This window comes from Trichomycterus rosablanca, chromosome 10 (genome assembly GCF_030014385.1).
Source record: "Trichomycterus rosablanca isolate fTriRos1 chromosome 10, fTriRos1.hap1, whole genome shotgun sequence".
Taxonomy (NCBI): Eukaryota; Metazoa; Chordata; class Actinopteri; order Siluriformes; family Trichomycteridae; genus Trichomycterus; species Trichomycterus rosablanca.
Window position 1 is genome coordinate 2464326 of NC_085997.1, and position 13404 is coordinate 2477729.

At 44.5% G+C, this 13404-nt stretch overlaps 1 protein-coding gene across 1 annotated transcript; it reads left to right on the forward strand.

The window, feature by feature from the left end:
- The first annotated feature begins 592 nt into the window (after positions 1-592).
- Positions 593-10666, forward strand: gpr26 (G protein-coupled receptor 26). Its single transcript, XM_063003518.1, has 3 exons — positions 593-1275; positions 3786-3899; positions 10363-10666. Exons 1-3 carry the CDS (start codon positions 593-595, stop codon positions 10625-10627), a joined length of 1062 nt encoding a protein of 353 aa, XP_062859588.1. The 3' UTR covers positions 10628-10666.
- The last annotated feature ends 2738 nt before the right edge of the window (positions 10667-13404 follow it).

Genomic DNA, 13404 nt, shown 5'->3' on the forward strand with positions numbered 1-13404 from the left:
TGCCATCCAACAATGAACAGCAGTGCCATTCAAATCCGGAATCTAGTAGGCTATGCCACCTTGCCATCGCATCATCCATCACTCGAGAATGAGCAGCCTGGTGCCATCTACGACCCAAACCGACCATGCCATTCTGCAGTGAACAACTTTATGCCAGCCTAGTGCCATCACATTTCAAAACTTGCATAACCAATAAACAACCTCGTGCTGTCTTATAATAAAATTGAGGCTAAAAGGAATCATGCATTCTACAGTGAACAGTCCCGTGCCATCCTGCACCAACTTCTGAGCTCGACTGTGCCACCTTGCCATGAAACGGGGCATTCTATCTTTCGAGACTGAGCAGCCTGGTGCCACCTACATCCTAAACCGACCATGCCATTCTGCAGTGAACAACTTTGCCATTCTGACATGCCAGCCTAGTGCCATCACATCTCAAAACTTGCATCTTTAACAGCCTCGTGCTTTCTTAAAATAAAATTATCGTGCCACCTTAAAATGCCAGCCTCGTGCCATATTAATCCTTAAAAGGAATCATGCATTCTACAGTGAACAGTCCAGTGCCATCCTGCACCAACTTCTGAGCTCGGCTATGCCCTTGGCGGAGTTGCTCGCGAGCTTGGCGCTGCTCGCCATCCTCGCGGTGTCGTTGCTGTCCAACGCGCTCGTGCTGATCTGCTTCGCGTGCAGCCCGGAGATTCGCAAGCAAGCCTCGTGCCTGTTCACGCTCAACCTGACCGCGTGCAACTTGCTGCTGACCGTCACGAGCATGCCACTCACGCTGCTCGCGCTGGCCGGCCACGCGGCGCCGGGCGGAGACGGGCTGTGCCGCGCGGTCGCCTTCCTGGACACCTTCCTGAGCGCCAACACCATGCTGACCGTGGCCGCGCTCAGCGTGGACGGCTGGATGGCGGTGGTCTTCCCGCTCAGCTACCGGTCCAGGATGCGGCACCGGGACGCGGCGCTCGCGCTCGCCTACGCGTGGGTGCACTCGGCGTGCTTCGCCGCGGCCGCCGCGTGCCTCTCGTGGCTGGGATACCACAGCCTGTACGCCTCGTGCACGCTGCGCGACGCGAGCCGCGTGCGCCCCGTGGACGCCTCCGGTGTACCGTTCGCCGCCTTCACCTGTGCCTTCCACGCGCTCACGTTCCTGCTGTCGCTGGTGGTGCTGAGCGTCGCCTACCTCAAAGTGCTGCGAGTCGCGCGCTTCCACTGCAAGCGCATAGACGTGATAACCATGCAGACCCTCGTGCTGCTCGTGGACATCCACCCGAGGTAAGGGACACACCGCATGTGCACGTCAGGTCCAGCTTGTAATTTGTGTGTGGGGAAATTTGCAGATGTGGCAACAGGTTGAAAGGTTCCACCACCTCCAGGTGGACCACCACTGTTGGACCCCTGAGCAAGGCACATTTTAACCCTCATACTGAAATGTAGAACCTAACAAAATGCCATCCTGCAACGAACAGCTATGCATGATTCCAAAATGCCATGATTACAAGTTGGCAGCATGTAATTCTGTAATGAACAGTCTGATGCCATCCAACAATGAACCTCAGTGCCATTTTAATCCGGAATTTAGTAGGCTATGCCACCTTTTAAACCAATCATTCCAGAATGAGCAGCCTGGTGCCATCTACGACCCAAACCTATTATGTTACCATGTTTAGTAGCCTAAATAACTTTTTGCCATTCTGACATGCCAGCCTAGTGCCATCAAATCCCACAACTTCAATGCCAGTCTGTTCACAAAAAAAAGGTTGAAAGGTTCCACCACCTCCAGGTGGACCACCACTGTTGGACCCCTGAGCAAGGCACATTTTAACCCACATACTGAAAAGTACAACCTAACAAAATGCCATCCAACAATGAACATCAGTGCCATTTAAATCCGGAATCTAGTAGGCTATGCCACCTTTTAAACCGATCATTCCATAATTCCAGAATGAGCAGCCTGGTGCCATCTACGACCCAAACCTATCATGTTACCACGTCATTCTGCAGTAGCCTAAATAACTTTTTTGCCATTCTGACATGCCAGCCTAGTGCCATCAAATCCCACAACTTGCATCTTGCAAAAAAAGTTGAAAGGTTCCACCACCTCCAGGTGGACCACCACTGACCCCTGAGCAAGGTCCTTACATATAGGTCTTGGAGTGACCTCTGTTTGATCTTTTGGGCTTAGACAACTCTCTTCTCATAAGACTTTTACGTATTGAAGTATGTCTATGGGAATTTGCGCCCATTCAGTCAGTCAGGCACTGATGTTCCGGTTCATTCCAAAGCTGGTCAGTGGAGCTGAGGTCAGGGCACTGTGCAGGACACTTGAGTTTCGTCATGTCTTTATAGAGCTTGCTTTGTGCACAGGAGCGCAGTCATCCTAGAACAGGAGCGAGCCTTCCCTAAACTGTTGCTGCAGAGTTAAAAGTGTGTGATTTCCTCTTTATATTTGTTTTATTACACCTGTTAGCAGTTGTGGCTGAAACACGTGAACTCGTATATTAGAAGGGGCGTCCCAATACCTTTGCCAGTACAGTGTATTACAGGGCATCACTCTCTTACTCACCCACCCACTCACCAACCCACTCACTTGTCCACTCCCTCACTCCCACACACATCATGTGATTACAAAGTAAACAGTTTAACCGTAAAGCTCTGTGTCTTTAACAGTAAGCATTAGAGAGACTGTCCGTATCTAGCAGTACCGCCGTCTTCGTTTCATTACGAGGGCACAGACCCGAGGGTATGACGGTGGCAGCAGAAGCAGCAGCGATGTGCACTAGCAGTCGGAACGCTTTTAACTCAGCACCGACGGCTTCTAATGACCCATCTGCCTGGAGAACGCTGGAGTCCCACCCACGCATCTATTATTTACTCAGCTCAGCTGTAGTGATAACGAACCTGGTGCTAATTAGCAGCTGCTCCTATATTATACTAATCCTAGATCAGCATCGTTGCATTATGAACACTGTAGACATGCCTTCTTAATATAAAGTTTTGACCACACCTCTTTCTTGTTGTAACATGACTGTACCCCTGTGCACAAGGCGGGGTCTGTAAACACATGGCTTAAGGAGTTTGGTGTCCTTCACAAAGCCCTGACCTCTAACATTCTGGACATTGTTGGGATGAATTGGAACGTTGAGTTGGAACATTTACACTTACATCTTCTGCATTTAGTGGAGGCTTTTTATCCAGGATACAAACTAAGCAATTTAAGGGTCTTGCTCAGGGGCCCAACAGTGGCAACCTGGCAGTGGTGGGGCTTGAACTGGCAACCTCCTGATTACTAGTCCAGAACCTTAACCACTAGGCTACAACTGCCCTGGATGGCAACATGGATTGAAACACTGTATACATGCCTTCTTAATATTAAGTTGAGGTGTGTTAGCCACACCCATTTTGACCACACCTCTTTCCTGTTGTAACATGACTGTACCCATGTGCACAAGGTGGGGTCCATACAGACATGGCTTAAGGAGATTAGGATGAACTGGAATGTCTCATCCAACATCAGTGCCTATCTTATATTAACCAATGCTCTTTTTTAACTGTTTGGGGAGAAATTCCTACAGACATAGTTCAAAATTTTGACTAGTGAAAGAGGTTATAGCTTTAATAATCACCATGGTTTTGGAATGGAACGTCCATCAAGCTTATAGTAAGGTGTCTACATACTTTGGGCGATAAAATGTACATCATCTTGCTTTACGTATGCACACACACACACACACACACACACACACACACACACACACACTACTGATGCTCCTCTGGTCTCGCAGTGTTCGTCAGCGATGCCTGGAGGAGCAGAAGAGACGACGTCAGCGAGCCGCCAGAAAGATCAGCACCTTCATCGGCACCTTCGTGCTGTGTTTCACGCCCTACATCATCACGAGGTGAGAGTCCCGCCTCACATACACATCCATACTGTTCAAGTCTGGAAGGAACAACCAGGACCCGTTGTGATGCTGCTATGTGAGGAAAATGTCCTAAAGTTTTTGAGGTTAAAGTTAATGAGGGGAAGATGGGCTTAACTGATGTTCTGGTTCATTCCTATAGACGAAGACGGCGTTCGAATGCATGTGGCTGTGTCCCAAATGGCACACGATTGTACAAAATAGTGTGTCTAATAAGCTAGGGTGACCATATTTTGGTTGGGAAAGGAAGTAATCGGTGGCACCAATTATGGGGTAGATGTTTAAATATTTGACAAATGCATCAATAATGCAACTATGTTATTGAACTGTAATAATGAACTTTGTACTAATAGCTCATGTATAGCGTGGTGTTGTGATGGTGCTTTACTGTGTCGGGACCCAAAGCATGTACATGATTAAGAAAACAAGCAATTCAAAGAAGGTAATCTGTCTGAGAGCTGAAGCTCATGCTATTATTACAGTATACAAGGGGGGCGGCACAGTGGCTCGGTGGGTAGCACTGTCACCTCACAGCAAGAAGGTCCTGCGTTCGATCCCCAGACGGGACGGTCCGGGTCCTTTCTGTGCAGAGTTTGCATGTTCTCCCCGTGTCTGCGTAGGTTTCCTCCGGGAGCTCCGGTTTCCTCCCACAGTCCAAAGACATGCAGTCAGGTTAATTGGAGACACTGAATTGCCCTGTGTGTGTGTGTATATGTGTGTGTCTGCCCTGCGATGGACTGACGCCCCATCCAGCGTGTTACTGTGTGCCTTGCACCCATTGAAAAGCTGGGATAGGTTCCGGCACCCCCCTGCGACCCTGATTGGATAAGCAGTTAAGACAGTGAGTGAGTGTTTTAGAATCAGGGAAAGACTTTATTTATTTAAGACAGATGTGCAGTCCATTGATCTGCAGCTGTTACGATGCTAAAAAGACCTTAAAACAGATTAAATCAGTGCAAAAACACGCACAAAGAACAGCGAGTGCAGACTAGAAAAGCCCAATCCTGGACATTTTTGGTGATTTAGAAAGGACCCAAGCAACCAGTAAACCGTTAGTAAACACGTCCGGGGCAATAAAAATCAACAGATGCCTTGCAGTGAGGAGTGACGTGGTTTCTCCCAGTCAGAACAATGCAGTTCAAATAAATCTGATATTTTCTAGGATAGAAAGACTGATTAGCATGAGAAAAAATCTCTGTACAAGAGGGAAAAGTGCACAATGGTGCACTGGAGCGAGACTCTGTGCTGCTACCCATTAAAATTATGCAACGAATTTCAAGAGATCAAAGCTTGTTAGGAGAAAAGTGGCTGGACTCACTAATGTGATATCGGATAGCTGAAAAAATAATATATCAGTCATCTCTTGGACATTCATTAGACTGAGAAAAGTACAAAACGACTTGTTTACACTGATCAGCATCGTTGTATTTTGTAAACATGAATAAAGTCTGAATTTGATTCCTGCATCACATTAAGAGAGAAATGTTAAAAACAGGTCGTGATGGAATAATTGGGTGTAAAAGGGGGATCCACCAAAGGTTCAGTCTTTATAAACAGAGATGGATCATGGATCACCACTTTGGACCAAACGTTATGAGAAAAACAGTCAACCAGTCTAAAAAGAACATTTCTTAATGCAAGATTGCACATAATTTACCATCTACTGTACATAATATTGTTAAAAGATTTAGAGAATCCAGTAAAATCTTTATTCTTTTATATTTTATTTATGCATTTTAGTGTAGTCAAGTGGCTCGCTGCTGGTGGATCCCTGATTGCAGTCGAGGTGGGTATATCGCTGCTCACGCCTCCTCGGACCCGCTTGCAGCCCTTAGCGGAACCTTTTTTCACATATGCACTCTGCACAGGTGCCTCTATCTGCCAATCAGGGTCTTTACACAGCGTTTGAAGACCCCACCCTCATAGTCCGGTCATCCCGCCCTAGCAGAACCGTGTCTGCTGCAGGCCCTGCCAAGTATGCCCGTTAGATGGCGCCCACCAGCCGACCAATGGCAACACCGAGTTTTGAACCAAGGAGTTCAAAACATCCCGCTGCTCCACCTGGACGCTGAATCCAGTGAAATTTTATTTTGTGTAGAACAGCCCAGAAACCACAGGTAGCTCAGTAATTAAGGCACTGGACTAGCAATCAAGCCCCACATTGTATCCTGTCCCAATTTATATAGAGATAATTGAATCCTGACCAATTGAAGCCAATCCTGACCTGATTCCACATCACAGTCCATTTAGTGACCCCTGATCTAGTCATAATAACATGGCTAATGCTAGTCTTCTTGGGACCTACCTCAGGTATCCACTGCAATCAGTCCTAGTCCAGCCTTCTGAGTGTGACTGTTCCTCTCACTGTCCCACCTTTGTTTTTTGCTCTGTTGTGCAGACATGGTGTAAATTTCTCTCTCAATCCTGACCAGCACAAGCTGTTTTCTTGAGTCGTTGTGTAGTTTGACGATTCTGGATCACTCTTCTGTCTCTCACACGGCTATAAGACACAAACAGACGTCCACATAAATGATCTGGTGAAAGCCGAGGTCTGAATTACATTTTTACTCAAGGATAAAAGTACAGGCTTGTAAATGTAATTAAAACAAACTATAAAGCTATTAAAATAATTTACAGTTTTTACATTCTGAGGGTTGTTTGAAAGAATGCATCGTCCACAGAGAAGACTGTTCAGTTCTGCTCACTGTTTGGAGAGATTAATCGTTACAGCTGCAGATCTTTTCCACTTCGATCATTCACGTTGATCAATGAATGTTGTCGATTCCCGTGGCTGTATTTTTTGGCAGTGAACTCAGGGCCTCTCACTTCATTTTCAAGTACCGAAGGTTCTTCTGTGTGAGATCGATAGAAGTGTCTCGGGAACTGAAGTCCTGTTTGTAGAGATGATATGTGTACTCCTTTTATCACTGTTTGGTCATTTATGACCTGTCCCATGGACATCCCTTGGACGCTCTAACTCACTGTAATGTGTTTCTAATCTTACGCGTCATTCTTCCATGGTTCCATTCATATCTCCTCTGGTTCTCTGTCAGTGTATACACATACACACAGGCAGTGCTGAACCTCCCGGCCCACTGTGTTGTTTTTTATGTGACCTGTCTTCAAAAGCCAGACAGTAAAGGAACTGTGAAAGTGAAAGTCTGTACTGTATCTGCAGGTTTGCTCTCTGTTCGGGTTGGAATGAAAACAAAGCGGGAAGGTTTTAGGTTCGGAGCTTAAAAGCTTCTCTTCCATCATGGTGACGGTGTTTCTCCTATAGCAGCACTGCCGGCTGTGATACGCTCATGTGCTAATGGCTCAGTTTGCTTTATCTAACACGCCGTTTTCTTCAGATGCTGTGATGGATGTATTATTGTAATTAGAGCTAAAGCTGCGGGTGTGTGTGTGTGTGTGTGTGTGTGTGTGTGTGCTGTCATTCTGTATGAAGAGCGGAGGTTTGATTCTCAGGATTATAATGAAATTACGCAGCTCGATGCAGATCGTGAAGACGCCTTCAGCTAAATTACAGTAGAAAATGTGAACACTCGGTTTACACCCTGTGTGTGTGTGTGTGTGTGTGTGGAGGGGATTTGTTTACCCAGTAGTCCATTTATTTCTCCTTTGTTTCCCTCAAATTTAATATCTAGGGTTGTTTTGGTGCAGTTAGTGTAATAAAACCCTCAGTGTATCTGTATTTAAAAACATCAGGCACTAACACACTGGTGATGTTGCCTACAGTGCAGGGAAAAAGTAAGTGCCCCCGTACACTTTTTATTGCCTTGGTTGCTAAATATCTGGGACCCTACATTAAACAAAACGTAAAACTACACATAATGAATTTAAATGTGCCAGTGTGGAGTAATTTGCAGCAAGATCTTTGCAGGACTGCATTCATTCAATCAGACCCAACAGTCACCAAAAATGCTCCAGAAATACTCTACAGAGATGGGAGAACCTGTTGGGAGGTGAACCAGCTTTGCAGCACTTCATAAATCAAGCCTTAATGGCTATATGAGTAGCAAGACAGAAGCCATCACTGAGTAAAAGTATACAAAACCCTGATAGGATGATGGGATGAACTGGAATGCTGATTGTGAGCAAAGCCTTGTTGTTCAATCCAGATACCTGACATCAGAAGTGTTCTTTTGACTGAATAAGCATGGGCACACCCCAAAATCTTGTGGAAAGCTATGTCAAAAGAGTAAAAGAGGATAGTGGTGCTACCGTATTAATGCCCGTGGTTTTTAAGGTGTCTGGATTCGTTTGTCCATGTATAGGGGAAAGCATGTGTTAGCCATTTTCCTACCAAAGGGAGCTGTCATGCCATAGGCCTTATGCCTTATGTATACTCACTCACTGTCTTAACTGCTTATCCAATCAGGGTCGCGGTGGGGGGGTTGGGAGCTGGAGCCTATCCCAGCTTTTCAATGGGCGCAAGGCACACAGTAACTCCCTGGACGGGGCAGTCCATGACAGGGCAGACACACATACACACACATGCACATATTCACCTATAGGGCAATTCAGTGTCTCCAATTAACCTGACTGCATGTTTTTGGACTGTGGGAGGAAACCCACGCAGACACGGGAAGAACATGCAAACTCCACACAGAAAGGACCCGGACCGCCCCGCCTGGGAATCGAACCCAGGACCTTCTTGCTGTGAGGCGACAGTGCTACCCACTTAGCCACCGTGCCGCCCAGGCCTTGTGTATAATCAGCCATAATTCCTTCAGGAGAAAAAAAATAAAGTAGTTAGAGGAACTTGAAGCCTGATGTGGATTTTAATTGGCTGCATGTTTGCACTTGATGCCAGAGGCATTCTCCTCACCCAGCTCATCCAGTACGAGTGTAAGAAATGATTAAGATTGTTGAGGACCCTGGAGCACTTTCATCACTCTGTTCCTGACTAAAAAGCTAAAATTGGCTCGAGCCCACAAGGACCGTGGAACCCCCCTGAGTGGGGGAGAGATTCTTGAATACAGAGAAGAATAAGAAGAGAAAAGTCTGCAGCTTATATTAAAATCATAATGTGCTGTTTTAGTCATTTTAGAAGCGATATTAAATAGAAGAGATATTAAAATGCACATCCTAACGAAAGCACTGATTCATTTCAATGTGGCATTTCCGATCAGCATGGTCCAAGAGACATGGTCCTCACAGGCAGACCCGTCATCATAAGCAGAGCAGACAGGCAAAGGTCAAAAGCAGAAAAGATGAGATACAAATGGACGGGAAACTGGAGAACTGGGGCTTCCAAGAGAGCTCCAATCAAGGAGACAAGCAAACGAAGGAAACTGGGAGAGGTCAAAAGTTTACATACACTTGTATGTGGACACTTGACTATACACCGATCAGCCATAACATTAAAACCACCTCCTTGTTTCTACACTCACTGTCCATTTTATCAGCTCCACTTACCATATAGAAGCACTTTGTTGTTCTACAATTACTGACTGTAGTCCATCTGTTTCTCTACATACTTTGTTAGCCCCCTTTCATGCTGTTCTTCAATGGTCAGGACCCCCACAGGACCACCACAGAGCAGGTATTATTTAGGTGGTGGATCATTCTCAGCACTGCAGTGACACTGACATGGTGGTGGTGTGTTAGTGTGTGTTGTGCTGGTATGAGTGGATCAGACACAGCAGCGCTGCTGGAGTTTTTCAACACCTCACTGTCACTGCTGGACTGAGAATAGTCCACCTACCAAAAAAATATACAGCCAACAGCGCCCCGTGGGCAGCGTCATGTGACCACTGATGAAGGTCTAGAAGATGACCGACTCAAACAACAGCAATAGATGAGCGATCGTCTCTGACTTTACATCTACAAGGTGGACCAACTAGGTAGGAGTGTCTAATAGAGTGGACAGTGAGTGGACACGGTGTTTAAAAACTCCAGCAGCGCTGCTGTGTCTGATCCACTCGTACCAGCACAACACACACTAACACACCACCAGCATGTCAGTGTCACTGCAGTGCTGAGAATGATCCACCACCTAAATAATACCTGCTCTGTGGTGGTCCTGTGGTGGTCCTGACCATTGAAGAACAGGGTGAAAGCAGGTTAGAAAGGTATGTAGAGAAACAGATGGACTACAGTCAGTAATTGTAGAACTACAAAGTGCTTCTATATGGTAAGTGGAGCTGATAAAATCACAATCACAAAATCAGACAGGTGCAGAAATCATTAGAATCTCAAAACTGCCTTGACTTACACGTCACCTGTAAGCGTTTGTTAACTTTTCACTTTAACTGTAGGACTTGTTTTACTAAATTTATTTTGCACAGATAAACTGTATTTAGCAGAATTAATTCTGGATATTGTTTGCTAATAAAAACAAGCTGACGTTATTCGTTTGAATGTGTAGTGTATGGATACAACAACAGCTTCAACTTAAAGACGTTAAAGATTCTATTTTGTTCTGCTTCTGTCGTAGGTTGCTGGAATTGTGGCCTGCCATTCCCATAAGCCACCACTGGGGGGTGCTGTGTAAATGTTTGGTGTACAGCAAAGCGGCCTTCGACCCGTTCGTGTATTCCCTGCTTCGGCACCAATACAGAAAGGCCTGCACTGACATTATCAACCGCATCCTGAAACGCAGGTCCATGAACTCAGCGGAGGAGTGGAGGTGTGCCAACGGACCCAACACTGTCGTTCAGGCCGTGGAAATACCGGGAACCTTGAAGGAACAAGCGGCCTGAAGAACTCGAGTAGTTAACGATGAGGAGCGTCTACGCAGAAGTACCTTCTGATCTGCTGTGGGAATTTATCATGGTGGCTCATTGGAGACTTTAGAAGGATCCAGTTCTGAGGAGTTCCATTTTGTTGAGCTGAAGGTTTCTGAAGTTTCTGAAGAACTTCAATGTTTGAATTGTGAAGCATTTCTGAAAGACCAATTTTCTGGAACTAAGCATCAAATTTTGAAGCTTTTTTTTTACTAAAGAGTTGCATTAGGAGATTTTCAGACACTTCCAGTCCTCTAGAAGGTAAAGTCCAGAAATTCTGTTGAGTCACATAATCCAGAATTAACCCGAGAGAATTACGAGAGATACATTTTATTCAGGGATGGAAGCTGGTTCGGTTCCTCAGGATGGTGGTAGGTTCGAGGCAGCTCTCAGAATTCTACTCTTTACAATGAAGTATTTTATTGAGTGCTAGTCTGGGTGAAGTTTTAGGGTTCTTGAAGGCTTGTCCTTCAAAATGTAAGGTTCTAGAGTGTTCCATACATATTTATTTAATTAAGTAAAAGCTTTAGTGAGTTCCTGAAGGTTCCTCTCTGAAGGATTTTAGTTTGTTGTGCAAGGTGCCATTCAATACCATAGAAATTCTAGATAATTCTATAGGCTTTCTTTAGAACCATGGTGTTCTAATGTTCTACAAAATCCTGTTATCTAAAAAGTTTGATTTTAAAGAGCTTTTGTTAATAGTTATTCTGTAGAACAGATTTTGAATTTCCCCATTGTGGGACTAATAAAGGATTATCTTATCTTATTGATTATCTTAGATTCCACAAAGTCACTTTCTCTAGCAAAGATAGTCTGTAGATCTTAGAAAGTTCTGCAAAGTCCTAATTTCCACACTTAAGAACTCCAGAAGTTTCAGAGTGCTCATATTCAGGTCCAGAGCAGAATGATTCTGGAAAGTTCTTGAGAAGAACATTTAGGACATTGAAAACAATCATTCCAGAGAGTTCCACTGGCAAACCCGTTTGATTCGAGAGATTTATGGAGCCTTTTATCACCTTGTATGATTATAGGGTCTCTAGATATGTTCTAGAATAGGGGCCAATGAGGAAGTCTGGCACAGTTTGGCAATTTATGTGCTGTAACTGCGCCCAGCCCTCTTGAACCTACAGTGGTGGTATCTGTTACCTGGGAATCTTTTTAGTCTAGAGTCTAGAATAGAAATAATTTAGAGTTTAAAGAGTCAAGAATAATCTAGAAAGGATAAAACTGAAGTTCATTACAGTTCTATTTTTCTAAAACAGATTATTCTAACAACTTCAAAACTATTTTAAATATAGAAAAATCCAAGAAGTTCTGCGTTCAGTCTAGATATTTACAGTTACGTTTCCAGAGAGTAAAAACAACAAATTACAACGTCAAGAACGTTTGAGGATATTGAATATTTTTGTATTTATAATATTTGTATATTATTGTATCTTAATTTTAGCAATTTCTAGGATGTGGAACAGGCTCCGTTTCAGTTCGCAAACCCAATTTTGAAGCATCTGGTGCATTTCCACCTAAAATAAATAGGTTCTGCCGCTCAGGTGGTGCAGCAGTAAAAACACACGCTGGAACCAGAGCTGGGATCGTTCCTGGATGTTGTCAAGAACTTTTGGGGATATTTGATATTTTTGTACCTGGTCAGGATTTCAGTAAGCATTGTACCGATGGTGTTTTACTTTTCTCCATGCCTATAACTGTAGTCATGGTCGTATTGTGAGGTTTTAAAAGATCTGCATGCACATGGATAGAAAATACGGAAACGTGGCACCGGTATGTAGGTCAACGTTTGCCCGAAGTGTATTGCTGCTGTCTTCTGTATTCTACTGAGAACTTAAACATTCCTGATCTTTTTTTACATTCGTATTAAGTTTCAAATACTAAGTACAATCTTCTGTCCCATTATATTGGGGTTGCGAGGCACTGGACTCTACAGCAGGACGGACAGTGAGAAAACAAATCAGTGTAGAAAGCAGCAGAACTTTCTCATCTACGAACTTTTGAATTCTTCATAGTTTCTTTCACACACTTTTGGAAGACGGCGCTTTTAGAAACCAATTAGTCCACAGATCTGGCAGCTGAGAGAGTACGGCGGGAGAACGCTCCACTCGTCAGATTAATTGGCAGGTCCAGCCTGGGCTGAAAGGGTCAGTCAGACGGACGGACGAATCACCACTGTGTGTGTTTAGTGCCTTTATCCTTCAGTGTAAGTGAATTAAGATTGAAATCAGCAGCTCGATGATGGAACTGTTTATTATTTATTCGAGCTCTACAGCCGCTAACGTAAGTCTGTGTTAAAAGGAACGAAACGTTCTTACTTAGAATATGTAGCTGATTTTATTTGTAGTACATTTGCTAAGATTTAACATACATGTCTGTGGTGGTGCCACGCATGAATTTTGTATGAAGTATTTTATGACCCAGCAACCAACTACCTCGAAACATCTGATCTGGTCCACATGTGGAAATAGATCGTAGGTTCGTGTTACTACTGGCCTTTATTTTTAAAGTGCCCATGAAATGAAATGTCTAGAATTTCTAGAAGAACAGAAAAAACGGTGTTATGAAGCATTTGGTGCATTTCCACCAAAAATAAACAGGTTCTGAACCAGGAACCGTTCCCAGCTGGAACCAGAAATGAGTAGGGATTTTAACGTGAACCGCGGCTTCAACGTCTTCTTGTGACCAAGATTTGATCCATGCTTGCTTTTCGGATAAAAACAGCAGCACAAATGCTCGCAGGTAATCCA

What these genes read in the sequence shown, in the direction of transcription:
- gpr26 (XM_063003518.1), top strand. Translation starts at nt 593, where the DNA reads ATGCCCTTGGCGGAGTTGCTCGCGAGCTTGGCGCTGCTCGCCATCCTC. An exon ending in CTCGTGGACATCCACCCGAG is followed by an intron (nt 1,276 to 3,785) that starts GTAAGGGACACA and finishes CTGGTCTCGCAG; the next exon opens with TGTTCGTCAGCGATGCCTGG. An exon ending in ACGCCCTACATCATCACGAG is followed by an intron (nt 3,900 to 10,362) that starts GTGAGAGTCCCG and finishes CTTCTGTCGTAG; the next exon opens with GTTGCTGGAATTGTGGCCTG.